Here is an 18300-nt window from a genome sequence, read left to right as displayed (position 1 = left end):
ATGTATGTATGTATGTATATAGCAGCCACATAGTATATAGCACAGGCCACGTACCAAACAGTATCTAACACAGCCCACGCAGTATATAGCATTGCCCACGTAGTATATAACACTGCTCACGTAGTATATAGCAGCCACGTAGTCAGGGCCGGCGTCAGCACCCGGCGCACCCGGGCAAGTGCCGGGGCCCTGGCGAGACAGGGGGGCCCATAACAGTACAACACTGATTGTCACTGATGCACATCATGCGGCCCTGGGGGGGCCCTAAGCTGGACTACATTCCTGTGCTAGTGTGCTGTGTGACTACACAGTCAAGTCCCAGCCAGGACTCAGAGGCAGAGCTGGAGATGACGTCCCCGGCAGCAGGAGGCGGCACACAGAGCTCTCTGGGGACTGACGCTGCGCAGCTGCAGGAATACTCACCAAGGGGAGTCACTTCAGAGCTCACAGATCGTCGCAATATGGTCCACCATCCAGGTCCAGCGGGGCAGCGCCAAGCAGCAGAAAGACGAGCAGACGGCGATGTCGTGAATGACTGTGAAAGTGAGGCAGTGAGTCTTCCTTCCTGGTCCCAAAGCATTGCGGGGGGATGCAGCCTGCCTGGGACTTGTAGTCCTACACTACACAGACCTACAGTATGGCATCTGAGTGATGCTGCAACTTGTAGACTATATACTACATGGCTGGCTGTGCTATATACTACGTGGGCTGCCTGTGCTATATACTACGTGGGGTGTGTTATATACTACATCATGGGGTTGTGTTATATACTACGTCACGGGGCTGTGTTATATACTACGTGGCTGTTTTTTATACTATGTGGCTGTGTTATACACTACGTGGCTGTGCTATATACTACGTGGGCTGCCTATGTTATGTACTACGTGCATGGCTGTGTTATATACTACGTGGGCTGCAATCATCTCGCGAGACCACAATGCATGGACCGGTCACCGAAGCGTCGTGAGGAGCGGGAAAGGCCTCGGCTGGATCCGGGGGCCCACGGAAGGTGAGTATATAATGATTTTTTTATTATTTTTAACATTAGATCTTTTTACTATTGATGGCGCATAGGCAGCATCAATAGTAAAAAGTTGGTCACACAGGGTTAATAGCAGCGTTAATGGAATGGGTTACCCGCGGCATAACGCGGTCCGTTGACGCTGCCATTAACCCTGTATGAGCGCTGACTGGAGGGGAAGTATGGAGAGGGCACTGATGGCTGGGGAGTAGGGAGGGACTAATTCTCGGCCGGTCTGTGCCCATTGCCTGAGGGCCGCGACCAACCAGCGACGCGGGATTTCCGGGACAGACAGACGGAAGTGCCCCTTAGACAATTATAAAATAGACTAGATGGTGGCCCAATTCTAACGTATCGGGTATTCTAGAATATGTAGTGTTGTGAATTCTGCTTTTGGGCTCCCTCCAGTGGTTGTAGGTGGTAATGCAGTTGTCCCTGGGCTGCAGTCTTGGACAGTTGTATCTACTGATTGCAATTCTGACTGGGGTATTTAGGTTTGCAGGACTCATTGGTCCTTGCCAGTTGTCAATGTTTCTTGGGAAGTGTCGGATCTTTGTCTGGCTTCTCCTGCTTAGCTGCCAATTCAGCAAAGATAAGTGTCTGTTTCTTTTTCTGTGGCACACAAGCTGTGTGCTTATATTCTGTGCTATTCATTTGTTTTCTCTTGTCCAGCTTAGACTGTGTCAGTGTTTTCTCAGTCTTGTTGGATTCTCTGGAGTTGCAGATATACACGCCACATCTTTAGTTAGATGGTGGAGTTTTTGTATTTTCTGCTGTGGATATTTTTGGAAGGATATTAATACTGACCGCTTAGTATCCTGTCCTATCCTTTCCTATTTTAGCTAGAGTGGCCTCTTTTGCTAAATCCTGTTTCCTGCCTGCGTGTGTCTTTTCCTCTGCTACTCACAGTCAATATTTGTGGGGGGCTGCCTATCCTTTGGGGTTCTGCTCTGAGGCAAGGTAGAATTCCTATTTCCGTCTATAGGGGTATTTAGTCCTCCGGCTGTGACGAGGTGTCTAGGATTTGTTAGGCACACCCCACGGTTACTTCTAGTTGCAGTGTTAAGATCAGGATTTGCAGTCAGTATAGTTACCACCTACTCCAGTGAAAGTTTTCATGCTGCTCCAAGGTCACCTTATCATAACAATGTAGGTAGTATATAGTACAGGCTACGTACTATATTGCACAGTGACGTAGTATATAACACAACCGACATAGTATATAACATAGCTACGTAGTATATAAGAGAGCTACGTAGTATGTAACACAGCGTATGTAGTATATAGCAGAGCTATGTAGTATATAACACAGCCACGTAGTATATAACATCGCCACGTAGTGTATTGCACAGGTATGTAGTATATTGGTCAGCCACGTAGTATATAGCAGAGCCACGTAGTATACTGCAGAGCCACGTAGTATATAACAGTCACATAGTGTATTGCACAGCTATGTAGTGTATTGCACAGCTATGTAGTATATTGGTCAGCTATGTAGTATATTGGTCAGCGACGTAGTATATAGCAGAGCCATGTAGTATATTGTAGAGGCACGTAGTATATTGCACAGCCACGTAGTATATAACAGAGGCACGTAGTATATTGCACAGTCGACGTAGTATATAACACAGAGCACGTAGTATATTGCACAGCCACGTAATATATTGGACAGTCACGTTGTATATTGCACAGTCACATATATTGCCCAGCTACATAGTCTGTAGCACAGAGATGTAGTATATAACAGAGCCCACGCTATATGTAACAGAGCCCACATAGTATATAGCAATGTGGGCACTTTATGCGTGGTTAAAAAAGATTTAAAATAAAAAATAAACATAAACTCACCTTCCGAAGGCCCCTTGTAGTCCTGGCACCTGTGTGCGGTGCACGCGGCAGCTTCCGGTTCCAAGGTTGGTATGAGCACAGGACCTGTGATGACGTTGCGGTCACATGACCGTGACGTCAAGGCAGGTCCTTCTCGCATAGCATCCTTGGAACCGGAACCTGCCGCTTGCACTGCCGAGGAGAGGACGCCACGTCGGAGGGTGAGAATAACCTTTTTTTTATTATTATTTGTAACATTAGATCTTTTTACTATTGATGCTGCATATGCAGCATCTATAGTAAAAAGTTGGTCACACAGGGTTAATAGCTGCGATAACGGAGTGCGTTACACCGCGGTCCGTTAACACTGGCTGTGTGAGCGCTCAGCGCTGACTGCAGGGCACTAAAGCAGCGGCCATTTCGCTGCCAGACTATGGCCGTCGCTGATTGGTCGTGGCAATGGTCGTGGGCGTTTTGCCACAACCAATCAGCGACTTGGATTTCCATGACAGAGGCCGCGACCAATGAATATCTGTGACAGACAGACAGAAAGACAGACAGAAAGACGGACAATTATATAGTAGACTAGATGGTGGCCCGATTCTAACGCATCGGGTATTCTAGAATATGCATGTCCACGTAGTATATTGCCCAGTCACATAGTATGTTGCCCAGTCACATAGTGTATTGCCCAGCCACGTAGTATATTGCCCAGTCACGTAGTATATTGCCCAGCCACGTAGTATATTGCCCAGTCACGTAGTATATTGCCCAGCCACGTAGTATATTGCCCAGCCACATAGTATATTGCCCAGCCATGTAGTATATTGCCCAACCACGTAGTATATTGCACAGCCATGTAGTATATTGCACAGCCACGTAGTATGTAGCCCAGCTTTGCACATAGACTTCCCTCTGCTCCTAGCTTCCACATGGTATGTTCATCCACCCAGCTCTGCTGCTGTCTGTCTATGAAGTGCACATAGTACATCACCCAGCTTTGCACATAGACTTCCCTCTGCTCTGTTATGACTAGGCAATTCAGTACCACAGTGGACATAGAGGTCAGAGCACATACAGTGATCTGACAATAACCCAAAAACATAGAACGAGCTCTGAGACGTGGGAACTCTGTTGACCGCAATCCCTGATCCTCTCCAACAAACACTAGAGGCAGCCGTGGATTGCGCCTAACGCTCCCTATGCAACTCGGCACAGCCTGAGAAACTAGCTAGCCTGAAGATAGAAAATAAGCCTACCTTGCCTCAGAGAAATACCCCAAAGGAAAAGGCAGCCCCCCACATATAATGACTGTGAGTTAAGATGAAAAGACAAACGTAGAGATGAAATAGATTTAGCAAAGTGAGGCCCGACTTTCTGAACAGAGCGAGGATAGGAAAGGTAACTTTGCGGTCAACACAAATCCCTAAAAACCACGCAAAGGGGGCAAAAAGACCCTCCGTACCGAACTAACGGCACGGAGGTACACCCTCTGCGTCCCAGAGCTTCCAGCAAACAAATAGAAAAGCTGGACAGAAAAAAAACAAACAAAATAGCAAAGGAAAACTTAGCTATGCAGAGCAGCAGGCCACAGGAACGATCCAGGAGGAAAACAAGTCCAATACTGGAACATTGACAGGAAGCCAGGATCAAAGCACTAGGTGGAGTTAAGTAGAGCAGCACCTAAAGACCTCACCACATCACCTGAGGGAGGAAACTCAGAAGCCGCAGTACCACTTCCCTCCACCAACGGAAGCTCACAGAGAGAATCAGCAGAAGTACCACTTGTGACCACAGTAGGGAGCTCTGCCACAGAATTCACAACACTGCTCCTAGCTTCCACGTGGTATGCCTTTTAGCTAATCCCAGCTTACCCTGTGATATTTATGACCTTGTTTACTCAGGCTTGATTGTATGCATCTGGTCCACTCTTAAATCTCTGACCAAGATGAGCAGAGACCACTCCTCTCTGCTTCACACCTGAACGCACTTAGTTTTCCATATGTAGCATAGCAAAAGTCTGCATAGACTTCAGTCTGCAGTGTGATTCCTAGACGTGTGTCCTAAAAGTGTGGATTACATTAGAATTAAAACCTGAATTGAACCTGAAGGGAACTGAAGGTAACTGGCCAGTCACTGTAAACAATGTTTCTGTTTGTTTTCACTTTCACCCCTATAATCCTTCACTTTCTGGTACCTCCCCCAATCCCCACACCAAGTAAGGAACTGTTTATCTCTGCTTCAATCCTCCCCATCCATCTCACCTCCTCCTCAGAACTGTTCCTTAACATACAATCCTCTTGTCTCAAAGCACAGGCAGCCCCCTCATGCCCTCTCCTGCTCACACCTGCTAACACTTTCTCTGCTCCTTCTCACTGCTGGTGATATCTCTCCAAATCCTGGCCCTCCTCACCATATTTCCACAGTAATTTCTACCTCCCATCCACGCTCTATCACAAACTTCCGTAACCTCTCAAACCTTATACCCATTCACCCAGCCCCCGCTTCCCCAGTCCCTCTAACAGGAGCTCTGTGGAAAGCTCGCTCTGTCTGCAACAAGCTTTCCTACATCCATGATCTTTTTGTTACTACCAAACTTTCCTTCCTCGCCATCACCGAAATCTGGCTCACCCTTTCTGACACAGCCTCCCCTGCTGCACTCTCTTACGGTGGCTTCCACCTTTCTCACACACCCCACCCCAGGAGCAAACATGGTGGAGGAGTTGGTTTTCTCCTGTCAGATAACTGCTCCTTCACCCCAATCCCACTGCCACCCTCTGTTACCCTCCCTTCCTTTGAGGTGCACTCTGTGCACATCTACTCCCCCTCCAACCTCTAACTGGCTGTCATTTACCGCCCCCAGGGCCAGCCACCACCTTCTTTGACCACTTCACCACCTGGCTACTTCATTTCCTTTCTGCGGACATCCCCACTATCATCATGGGCGACTTCAACAGCGACATTAACACTTCCCTCTCAGCTGCCACTAAACTTCTATCTTTCACTTCCTCCTTCGGCCTCACTCAATGGTCTTCTGCAGCCACTCACAAAGATGGTCACACACTGGACCTCATCTTCACCCACCTCTGCTCCCTATCTAACCTCTCTAACTCACCTCTTCCACTCTGACCACAACCTCACATTCTCATCTCTCTCCACTCCATGTCTACAATCCCCACCCCACAAACTTTCACACCCTCACAGACATCTTAAACATCTTGACCTACATTCATTCTCTGAATCCCTCCTCCCTCTCACAGACATACGTTCCATACACAATGCGGATGACGCTGCCACTCTATATAACACCACAATAGCTGTAGCTTTGGAATCTGCTGCCCCACTTACACATACCAAAGCTCGCAAAATCAACAGACAGACCTGGCACACCAGCCGCTCCCATCCCACCTCATCCCAAACCTCACCACAGTCTTCATCCCAACCCTAACCCACCTCTTCAACCTATCACTTACAACTGGTGTTTTCCCCTCAAGCTTTAAACATGCCTCCATCACACCTATCCTTAAAAAGCCCTCTCTTGACCCATCCTCTGTATCTAGCTATCGCCCTATATCACTTCTCCCTTATGCCTCCAAACTACTGGAACAACACGTTTACCTTGAACTGTCCTCCCATCTCTCTTCTTGCTCCCTCTTTGACCGCTTACAATCTGGCTTCCGGTCACACCATTCCACTGAAACTGCCCTAACTAAGGTCACCAATGTCTTCTTAACCGCCAAGAGCAAGCGACACTACTCTGTCCTCCTCCTCCTGGACCTGTCTGCTGCCTTTGACACAGTGGACCACTCCCTAGTATTACAGACCCTCTCATCCCTTGGCATCACAGACTTGGCCCTATCCTGGATCTCATCATACCTAACAGACCGGACATTCAGCGTCTCCCACTCACACACCACCTCGTCGCCCCCTAACTGTCGGAGTCCCACAAGGTTCAGTCCTTGGGCCCCTGCTCTTCTCCATTTACACCTTTGGCCTGGGACAGCTCATAGAATCTCATGGCTTTCAGTATCACCTCTATGCTGATGACACACAGATCTACATCTCTGGACCAGATATCACCTCCCTACTAACCAGAATCCCTCAATGTCTGTTCACTATTTCATCCTTCTTCTCCGCTAGATTTCTGAAACTTAACATGGACAAAACAGAATTCATCATCTTTCCCCATCTCACGCGACCCCCCCAACGAACCTATCCATTACAGTAAATGGCTGCCCACTCTCCCCAGTCCCACAAGCTCGCTGCCTCGGGGTAATCCTTGACGCTGATCTCTCCTTCAAACCACATATCCAAGCCCTTTCCACTTCCTGCCGACTTCGACTCAAAAATATTTCACAAATCCATTCATTCCTCAACGAAGAAGCTGCAAAAACCCTAGTCCATGCCCTCATCATCTCTCGCCTTGACTACTGCAACCTCCTGCTCTGTGGCCTCCCCTCTAACACTCTCGCACCCCTCCAATCTATTCTAAACTCTGCTGCCCCCCGCTATTCCCCGGCCTCTCCCCTCTGTCAATCCCTTCACTGGCTCCCCATTGCCCAGAGACTCCACTACAAAACCCTAATCATGACGTACAAAGCTATCCACAACCTGTCTCCTCCATACATCTGTGACCTCATCTCCCGGTACTTACCTACACGCAACCTCCGATCCTCACAAGATCTCCTTCTCTGCTCCCCTCTTATCTCCTCTTCCCACAATCGTATACAAGATTTCTCTCGCATATCATCCCTACTCTGGAACCCTCTACCACAACACATCAGACTCTCGCCTACCATCGAAACCTTCAAAAACAACCGGAAGACCCACCTCTTCCGACAAGCCTACAACCTGCAGTAACCATCGATCGACCAAACCGCTGCATGACCAGCTCTATCCTCACCTACTGTATTCTCACTCATCCCTTGTAGATTGTGAGCCTTCGCGGGCAGGGTCCTCACTCCTCCTGTACCAGTTATGACTTGTATTGTTTAAGATGATTGTACTTGTTTTTATTTTGTATACCCCTCCTCACATGTAAAACGCCATGGAATAAATGGCGCTATAACAATAAATAAATAATAATAATAATATATTGCCCAGTCACGTAGTATATTGCCCAGCACCTTGTATATTGCCCAGCCACATAGTATGTAGTATATTTGTCAGCCATGTAGTATATTGCCCAGTAATGTAGTACAGTCATGGACAAAAATTTTGAAAATGAGACAAATATTAATTTTTCCAAAGTCTACTGCTTCATTTTTTCTAATGGCAATTTGCATATACTCCTGGATGTCAGAGTGATCAGCTTAACAGCAATTACAGTACTTGCAAAGTCAATATTTGCCCAGAAAAAGAACTTTGACCCCCAAAACACATTTCAACATTATTGCAGTCCTGCCTTAAAAGGAGCAGCTAGCATAGTTTTAGTGATTGATCCATTAACACAGGTGTGGGTGTTGATGAGGACAGGGCTGGCGATCAATCAGTCATGATTAAGTAAGAATGACATCACTGGACACTTTAAAAGGAGGCTGGTGCTTGGTATCATTGTTTCTCTTCAGTTAACCATGGTTATCTCTAAAGAAACACGTGCAGTCATCATTGCACTGCACAAAAATGGCCTAACAGGGAAGAGTATCGCCGCTACAAAGATTGCACCTTAGTCAACAATCTATCGCATCATCAAGAACTTCAAGGAGAGAGCTTCCATTGTTGTCAAAAAGGCTCCAGGGCGCCCAAGAAAGACCAGCAAGCGCCAGGACCGTATCTTAAAACTGTTTCAGCTGCGGGATCGGACTACCAGCAGTGCCGAGCTTGCTCAGGAATGGCAGCAGGCTGGTGTGAGTGCTTCTGCACGCACTGTGAGGCGGAGACTCTTTGAGCAAGGGCTGGTTTCAAGGAGGGCAGCAAAGAAGCCACTTCTCTCCAGAAAAAACATCAGGGACCGACTGATATTCTGCAAAAGGTACAGGGAGTGGACTACTGAGGACTGGGGCAAAGTCATTTTCTCTGATGAATCCCCTTTTCGATTGTTTGGGACATCTGGAAAACAGCTTATTCGGAGAAGAAGAGGTGAGCGCTACCACCAGTCTTGTCTCATGCCAACTGTAAAGCATCCTGAAACCGTTCATGTGTGGGGTTGCTTCTCAGCCAAGGGATCGGCTCACTCACAGTCTTGCCTAAAAACACAGCCATGAATAAAGAATGGTACCTGTTGTGAATTCTGTGGCCAAGCTCCCTCCTGTGGTTGTGAGTGGTACTGCGGCTGGTTCTGTCTATAAGCTTCCTTTGGTGGATGAGAGTGGTACTGCGGCTTCTGAGTTTCCTTCCTCAGGTGATGAGGTTAAGTCGTTAGGTGCTGCTCTATTTAACTCCACCTGGTGCTTTGATCCTGGCCTCCAGTCAATGTTCTAGTATTGGTCTTGCTTCCTCCTGGATCGTTCCTGTGGCCTCTCTATCCTGCATAAGCTAAGTTCTGCTTGTGTTATTTTTGTTTGCTATATTTTCTGTCCAGCTTGCTATATTGGTTTTTTCTTGCTTGCTGGAAGCTCTGAGACGCAGAGGGAGCACCTCCGTACCGTTAGTCGGTGCGGAGGGTCTTTTTGCCCCTCTGCGTGGTTGTTTGTAGGTTTTTGTGTTGAACCGCTAAGCTATCTTTCCTATCCTCGGTCTATTCAGTAAGTCGGGCCTCACTTTGCTAAATCTATTTCATCTCTGTGTTTGTATTTCATCTTTACTCACAGTCATTATATGTGGGGGGCTGCCTTTTCCTTTGAGGAATTTCTCTGAGGCAAGGTAGGCTTATTTTTCTATCTTCAGGGCTAGTTAGTTTCTCAGGCTGTGCCGAGTTGCATAGGGAGCGTTAGGCGCAATCCACGGCTACCTCTAGTGTGGTGTGTTAGGATTAGGGATTGCGGTCAGCAGAGTTTCCACGTCTCAGAGCTTGTCCTATGTTTTTGGTAAATGTCAGGTCACCTTGTGTGCTCTGAACTTCAAGGTCCATTGTGGTTCTGAATTACCTGTTCATAACAGGTACCAGAATGTCCTCCAAGAGCAACTTCTCCCAACTGTCCAAGAGCAGTTTGGCGCCCAACAATGCCTTTTCCAGCATGATGGAGCACCTTGCCATAAAGCAAAGGTGATAACTAAATGGCTCATGGAACAAAACATAGAGATTTTGGGTCCATGGCCTGGAAACTCCCCAGATCTTAATCCCATTGAGAACTTGTGGTCAATCATCAAGAAGACGGGTGGACAAATAAAAACCAACAAGCATTGATTATGCAAGAATGGACTGCTATCAGTCAGGATTTGGTCCAGAAGTTGATTGAGAGCATGCCAGGGAGAATTGCAGAGGTCTTGAAGAAGAAGGGTCAACACTGCAAATATTGACTTGCTGCATTAACTCATTCTAGCTGTCAATATAACCTATTGGTACTTGGTATAATATGATTGCAATTATATTTCTGTATGTGATATAAACATCAGACAAACACTAATAAAAACCAGAGGGCAGCAGATCATGTGAAAATATAATTTTGGTGTCATTCTCAAAATTTTTGGCCATGACTGTATATTGGCCAGTGACATAAAATAAAAAATAAACATACTCACCTTAGTCCTGGCTCCTGTGTACGGTGCACGCGGCAGCTTCCGGTTCCAGGGTTGGTATGACTATGAGCGCAGGACCTGTGATGACTTCGCGGTCACATGACCGTGACGTCATGGCAGGTCCTTCTCGCTCAGGCGCAGGACCTGTGATGAAGTCGCGGTCACATGACTGTGACGTCATGGCAGGTCCTCGCGCAGGACCTGTGATGATGTCGCGGTCACATGACCGTGACGTAATGGCAGGTCCTTCTCGCACAGGTGCGCAGGAACTGTGATGACGTCACGGTCACATGACCGTGACGTCATGGCAGGTCCTTCTCCCATAGCATCCTTAGCACCGGAACTTGCCGGCTGACTGGACGCGACGTCGGAGGGTGAGAATAACTTTTTTTATTATTGTAACATTAGATCGTTTTACTATTGATGCTGCATACGCAGCATCAATAGTAAAAGACTTGGTCACACAGGGTTAATAGCTGCGTAAGCGGAGTGTGTTACACCGCGCTCCGGTAAAGCTGGCATTAACCCTGTGTGAGGGCTGACTGGATGACTGGAGGAGAGTATGGAGCGGGTACTGACTGCGGGGAGGAAAGAGCGGCCATATTGCCACTGGACTGTGGCCGTTGCTGATTGGTCGTGGCGATGGTCATTGGCATTTTGCCATGACCAATCAGCGACTTGGATTCCATGACAGACAGAGGCCGCGACCAATGAATATCCGTGACAGAAAGACAGACGGAAGTGACCCTTAGACAATTATATAGTAGGATAGATGTATCTACCTATCCCATATGTATCTATTGCATCTATCTATCTCTTGTCTATCTATCATATCTATCTATCCATCTATAGATGTTTCTATCTTTGTGTAAACATTATTCTTCAATGGAGTATGTAAAAGAAGAGTGTGAAGATTGCAAGATTTCTATGAAAAATACAGATTTGAAAAAAAAATACAATTAGCACTAAAACCTGATTTAAGCAATAGGTTATTACCTGATGATTGCTTCCCCTTTCCTTGGCATCCAGCAGTTTTATGCTAGTTTTTTTTCTGTTGGTGAATATAGAAGCTATTAAACCCTTTTTGCTCCATGATATAACATGAAACAAATCTGTCATGAGTTGTGCGACCGCCATTTGTTTCCTTTTATTAGTGGTCCACTTAGACCCTGACTGTGTCTAAAAATGCTGCCTGTCATTGTTGTCCTGATACAGAGGTATTGTAGGGTATTATATGAGCGAACAGGCTCATAGATATCCTAGTATCCCAGTGGAACTAAAAGGATAAAAAGTTTAATAAAAAGTCAAACAAAAAACACTAAAAAAAATCAACTTTTTCTCCACTCATTTTGTTGAGAAAAAACAAACCAAAAACAGTTGAAAAGAAACCCATTACCCTAATTTTAAAAATATCACGTTATGTTACATTTTTCCTACACTACCAGTATCCTTTTATTCAAGAGAAACAACTTTTTTACTTATCTGTCCACATAGACGTATGAGGGCTTTTTTTTCAGGAAGAGATGTACTTTTGAATGACACCCTTGACTTTACCACAGAGAGTACTGAAGGATGGGAAATTCCAAGTGTGGTGAAAAAAACGAAATTTCTGACATTGTTTTTTGGGATTGTTTTTTGGGAATTGTTTTTACGGTGTGTATTGTGTGGTAAAAATATCTTGGCGGTTCTCCTCATCAGTACAAATTTGTCCAGTTTTTTTATTTTAATGGTGAAAAAAAACGAAACTTTTTTTTTTATTGTGTCACAATATTTCGGATGATAGAATAACATAACTGTGCACATGTTCAGTCTTTTGTTATTTTTTGCCGGAATCCGTAAACCATGAAACGATTACAAGAAGTATCTTGCTTATTTTTCTGTCAGCGAAATCTGAAAGCTGCTCAATCATTATAGTAGAAAGAGTAGGATAAAGATGCTACTGTCAGAGTTGTTGCAAAAATACGATGGCAAATTGATAACTAAGCCGCTTCAGGAAAAGACATTGTGATTTCCTGAAGCTACTTCGCTAAGGAAAACTTCTGCTACACTACTGTCAGAATTAAACATATGTACATACCCTAATTTTTTACAGCGGGTGAAATAAGTATTGGACCTATCACCAATTTTCTAAGTATATACACTTCTAAAGGTGCTATTGACATGAAATTCTCATCAGATATCGATAACAAACCCATCCAGTCCACACAGGCAAAGAAATCAAACCATAGATGTCCATAAATTAAGTTATGTGTAATAATGATAAATGACACAGGGAAAAAGTATTGAACATAGAGAGGTGCCAAAAGCCATGGAAAGTCATGACACCAGCTGAACTCTATCAGTAATTATAAAGCAATTCTACCACTTAATGGAAATATCGGCTGGTTCAATTAATGGCCTTTAAAAAGGTGTCTCATTAGCAAGGTGCCACACAAGAAACATCTCATGCTGGGTAAAACCAGTAAGCTGTCCTACGCAACTTCATTGTTGCAAAACATACATTGGTAACAGAAGAATTTCTGAACTCCTGAAGGTTCCAGTGAGCACAGTTGTCCACAATTTCTATCGTCATCAGTACTTGGCAGTATGTCCACAATGTCTGTCGTCATCAGTACTTGGCAGTATGTCCACAATGTCTGTCGTCATCAGTACTTGGCAGCATGTCCACAATGTCTATCGTCATCAGTACTTAGCAGTATGTCCACAATGTCTGTCGTCATCAATACTTGGCAGTATATCCACAATGTTTGTCGTCATCAGTACTTGGCAGTATGTCCACAATGTCAGTCGTCATCAGTACTTGGCAGTATGTCCACAATGTCTGTCGTCATCAGTACTTGGCAGTATGTCCACAATGTCAGTCGTCATCAGTACTTGGCAGTATGTCCACAATGTCTGTCGTCATCAGTACTTGGCAGTATGTCCACAATGTCTGTCGTCATCAGTACTTAGCAGTATGTCCACAATGTCAGTCGTCATCAGTACTTAGCAGTATGTCCACAATGTCTGTCGTCATCAGTACTTGGCAGTATGTCCACAATGTCTGTCGTCATCAGTACTTGGCAGTATGTCCACAATGTCTGTCGTCATCAGTACTTGGCAGTATGTCCACAATGTCTGTCGTCATCAGTACTTGGCAGTATGTCCACAATGTCTGTCGTCATCAGTACTTAGCAGTATGTCCACAATGTCAGTCGTCATCAGTACTTGGCAGTATGTCCACAATGTCTATCGTCATCAGTACTTGGCAGTATGTCCACAATGTCTGTCGTCATCAGTACTTGGCAGTATGTCCACAATGTCTGTCGTCATCAGTACTTGGCAGTATGTCCACAATGTCTGTCGTCATCAGTACTTGGCAGTATGTCCACAATGTCTATCGTCATCAGTACTTGGCAGTATGTCCACAATGTCTGTCGTCATCAGTACTTGGCAGTATGTCCACAATGTCTGTCGTCATCAGTATTTGGCAGTATCTTCACAATATTGGAGGCCTACAATAGTTAGCAGTATATCCACCATATCTGAGGTTATCAATAGTTTGCGGTATATCCACAGTATCTGTGGTCACCAGTAGTTGGCGGTATGTCCTGCTATTTATATGAATGAATGCTGCAGAATTTGTCATGTTTTCATGGCCTTTGGGGGAATAAACAAAACGGCATTGTTCATAACTTTTCATAATACAACTCCTTTGAGCACAACACATTAGATTACAACATTTCATATCTAGTGTTTATAAACTGTACATGATATACAGAATTTGTCTCTTTTTCTAGGACCTTTTTGGTGTAAGCATGATTGTACCATTGCTGAACCATCATATGAAATCACTTGGGGCAAGTCCCACTACAGCAGGAATAATAGGTAAGAACTGTAATTACCACACATTACAAATTGTAAGGCCACGTTCACACGTTCTGCATTTGGTCAGTATTTTACCTTAGTATTTGTAAGCCAAAACCACGAGTGGGACAATCAGAAGGAAGTATAATGGAAACATATGCACCACTTCTGTATTTATCATCTACTGGTTTTGGCTCACAGATACTGATGTACAATACTGACCAAATACTGAACATGTGAACATGGCCTAATAATGCAGTGTTGTTAAAGAAAAATATTTAAGCTTTTCTTATAACCCCTTCTTGTGTCTGTCTATTTTCATTTTTTGTGCTTGAATTTTTATTCCCTCACATTCTTTTAGTTTTTTTCGACACAGCTATATAAGGGCCTGTTTTCTGTGGGACAATTTGTAGTTTTGCATAATTTGTTTTGCCATACAATGTACTAGAAAACACAGAAAAATTCAAGTGCAGTGAAATGATGAAAAAAATGCCATTCCTCTTCCTCTTCGGTTCTGTTTTTACAGTGTTCATTTTATGGTTAACATGACCTGTTAAAATGATTTTCCTGGTCAACACGATTACGGCTATACCAAAGTTGTATAGTTTTTTGTAATTGAAAAAATTTATAAAGAATATCTTTTGTGTCTTGATATTCTGAAGCAACCTTTTTTTTTATTTCAGTCCATGGACCTGTGCACTTGTACTGTGTGTGGCGACCTGAAGTTTTAGTTCGCACCATTCTTGGTTACATATAAGTTTGGTCACTTTTTGTTACACTTTTTAGGGCACAACCAAAAACAGCAATACTCACATTTTCAATTCTGTATCTTTTTACAGCGATTACCATACAGGTTAACTAATTGTCATCTAGGGCCCCAGCTGCTAGACAGCAAATGCCATGAAGCTTTGCCACAGCTACTGTTGAAATCTGTTAAATAGGTAGAAACGGTAGCTTCTTGTCCGTTACTATGAATATCAACATGTATTTTGATTTCTAATTAGACAGTTGAGAAGTTAATTTTGAAAATTAACTCTTAGCTTTTGGAACTAACAGTAATATCAATATTTTTTTTTTAGGTTCCTGTTATGGCATCCTCCAGCTCTTTTCTAGCTCGATAGTGGTAAGAATCACACAGCAAGCTACTATTACCAACACCTTGATTGACCCTTCAAAACATGTCATGAGAGAACATCACCCACCCCAATTTGCTCCGTTTGTTGATTCAGTCCACAGTGTCTCTAAATGCCAGCTTGTATCTGTCAAAGCGAAATCTCCATGAAAGCAGATACTTGTATTGTGTACCCCTTTGTGTAAAGGGGGCAAAGCTATCGCGCTGAACCAACTTGCTTTAACGCAATGTTATGAAAGTGAAACCATCATCTTAAAATAACCTACTCTTTAATTCAGGTTTTTGTGTTGCATGTACTGTGGATATAAAAAGTCTACACACCCTTGTTGAAATGCCAGGTTTTGCCATAAACTTTTTCCCACCTTTTATGTCACCCACAATCTGCACAATACAATTGAAAAACAAACTGAAATCTTTTCAGATGGAAAAAGAAAAGTAAAAAATAAAATAATGTGGTTGCATAAATATGCTATTACTATTGATGAAGTAACCTTTGAATTTATGACTGCATTCGGTATTTTTAAGTAGGAGTCTAACAGAATTGCACATCTAGACTTGGCAGTCTTTGCCCACTCTGCCTTGCAGTAGTGCACCAAATCTGTCAGATTGTGAGACCATCTCCTGCGTACAGTGCCCTCTTCAGGTCAGCAAACAGATTTTCAATTGGATTCAGATCTGGACTCTGGCTGGGCCATTTCAAACCTGTGGTTGGACTTATGCCTTGGGTCATTATTGTGCTAAAATGTGAAATCCCTCTTCATCCTCAGCTTTTTAGCAGAGGCCCGAAGGTTTTGATGCAAAATTGACTGATCTTTGTAACTGTTCATAATTCTCTCCACCTTTACTAAAGTCCCAGTTTCAGCTGCCGAAAACAGCCCCAGAGCTTCCACCGTACTTCACTGTGGGTGTGGTTTTCTTTTGGTGATATGCAGTGTTGATGTTGCACCAAACATACCTTTTGGAATTTTCATCCAAAAAGTCCAACCCAGATCTCATCAGGTAATAATACGTTTTCCCAAATACTTTTGGCAGACTTCATATACGTTTTGGCAAAATATAGCCAGGCTAGGATGTTTTTGTAAGAAAAATGCTTCCGCCTTGCCGCTCTACATCACAGGCCAGACATATGAAGAATATGGGAGATTGTTGCCAATGCAGTAAGCAACCATATCTTGTCAGAAATTCCTGCAGCTCTTTTAATGTCCCTAGGTCTCTTGCCAGCAGTTTAGAACCAACTTATTTTTGTTTTTTTTCATCAATTTTTGAGGGGTGTCCAGTTCTGTATAATGTCACTGTGGTAACAAATTTAAGTCACTTGATGTCTGTCTTCACAGTGTTCCACTGTATATCTAAAGCTTTGGAAATGTTATTGTACTTTTCTCGTGACTGATAACTTTCAACAACGAGATTCCTTTGCTATGTTGTAAGCTGTTTACTGGTCATGGATTTTACTGGAAAAAATACAACTAAGAAAATGTGAAGAAAATTTTACCAGAACAGTTACATTTTCTATAGGGTTAATCAGAATTTAAAATAAAAGTAGAACTATTTAAATTTTTGCACTGGTCACTGTGGCTTTTTTAGACTTAAATTTTCGATTGTTTCAGGAAATATCACATGTACAATAGCCCCAAATGTAGAATAGAATATCTCCCCAATATTTTGTATTGAGCTGCTGTATATAATGAGCCTGTGCAAAGGGGATTGTGAAGAGTGGTGGAGCAGGGTCAGGTGTGAAATCTCCCCTGTGTACAAAGATGGTACCTGCCATTGTAATATTGCTTCTGATAATATGGAACCTGGTGAAACTTCCTGAAACAACAGTAAGTGTAATCTGACATCGTGTTTGACACCGATTCAGTGATGTCTTCGCTGGTAACCAGGGTAAACATCGGGTTACTAAGCGCAGGGCCGCGCTTAGTAACCCGATGTTTACCCTGGTTACCATCCTAAAAGTAAAAAAAACAAACGCTTCATACTTACCTTCCACTGTCTGTCCTCCGGCGCTGTGCTTTCCTGCACTCACTGTGAGAACAGCGGCCGGAAAGCAGAGCGGTGACGTCACCGCTCTGCTTTCCGGCCGCTGTGCTCACAGCCAGTACAGAGAAGCAGAGCGCCGAGGACAGACAGCGGAAGGTAAGTATGAAGCGTTTGTTTTTTTTTACTTTTAGGATGGTAACCAGGGTAAACATCGGGTTACTAAGCGCGGCCCTGCGCTTAGTAACCCGATGTTTACCCTGGTTACCGGCATCGTTGGTCGCTGCCGGTAACCAGGGTAAACATCGGGTTACCCTGGTTACCCTGGTTACCGGCATCGTTGGTCGCTGGAGAGCTGTCTGTGTGACAGCTCTCCAGCGACCAAACAGCGACGCTGCAGCGATCCGGATCGTTGTCTGGATCGCTGCAGCGTCGTTTAGTGTGAAGCTACCTTAAGTCTAAAATAAAAACAATAGGCAGTGTGAAAATTGCTAGATTACTAATTGTTTTATTTTTTTTTAATAAAGACCGTAATATATGTAGCACAGAAAAGCATTTCAAACAATAGGTAATTTTTTGATGATCACTTCCATTTAAGTTGGGCCAGAACCCCTGATTCCGAAGCAGCAGGGTGAAATTATCTTGGAATATAAGGTACAGTGCTTCAAGAAAAGAGAATATATTAAGGTGTCCTTACAAAATTCAGTGGCAGAATATAGAGGTTAAGGCTTCTTTACTTAAGGCCATCACTTGACCAACAAACAAAATGCTTGGTCATCCTATGATAGATCTTTTATACCGGCAAAGAAATCATTGGTTTCGACAGCACATCGTCCCCTTTAAACGGGAGATGTACTGCCGATAATGAAGATATTCTATG

At 44.0% G+C, this 18300-nt stretch overlaps 1 protein-coding gene across 1 annotated transcript in view; it reads left to right on the top strand.

Moving 5' to 3' along the window:
* Positions 1 to 18300, top strand: part of MFSD9 (major facilitator superfamily domain containing 9) — a 66908-nt gene that overhangs the window by 38327 nt on the left and 10281 nt on the right. Inside the window, exons 2-3 of the mRNA XM_069757628.1 lie at positions 14245 to 14332; positions 15391 to 15434. Coding sequence (XP_069613729.1) covers positions 14245 to 14332; positions 15391 to 15434 — 132 coding nt within the window. The remainder of the gene's footprint in view (positions 1 to 14244; positions 14333 to 15390; positions 15435 to 18300) is intronic.

Source organism: Ranitomeya imitator, chromosome 3 (assembly GCF_032444005.1).
Source record: "Ranitomeya imitator isolate aRanImi1 chromosome 3, aRanImi1.pri, whole genome shotgun sequence".
NCBI classification, from domain to species: domain Eukaryota; kingdom Metazoa; phylum Chordata; class Amphibia; order Anura; family Dendrobatidae; genus Ranitomeya; species Ranitomeya imitator.
This window is presented reverse-complemented; position numbering and strand designations above follow the sequence as displayed.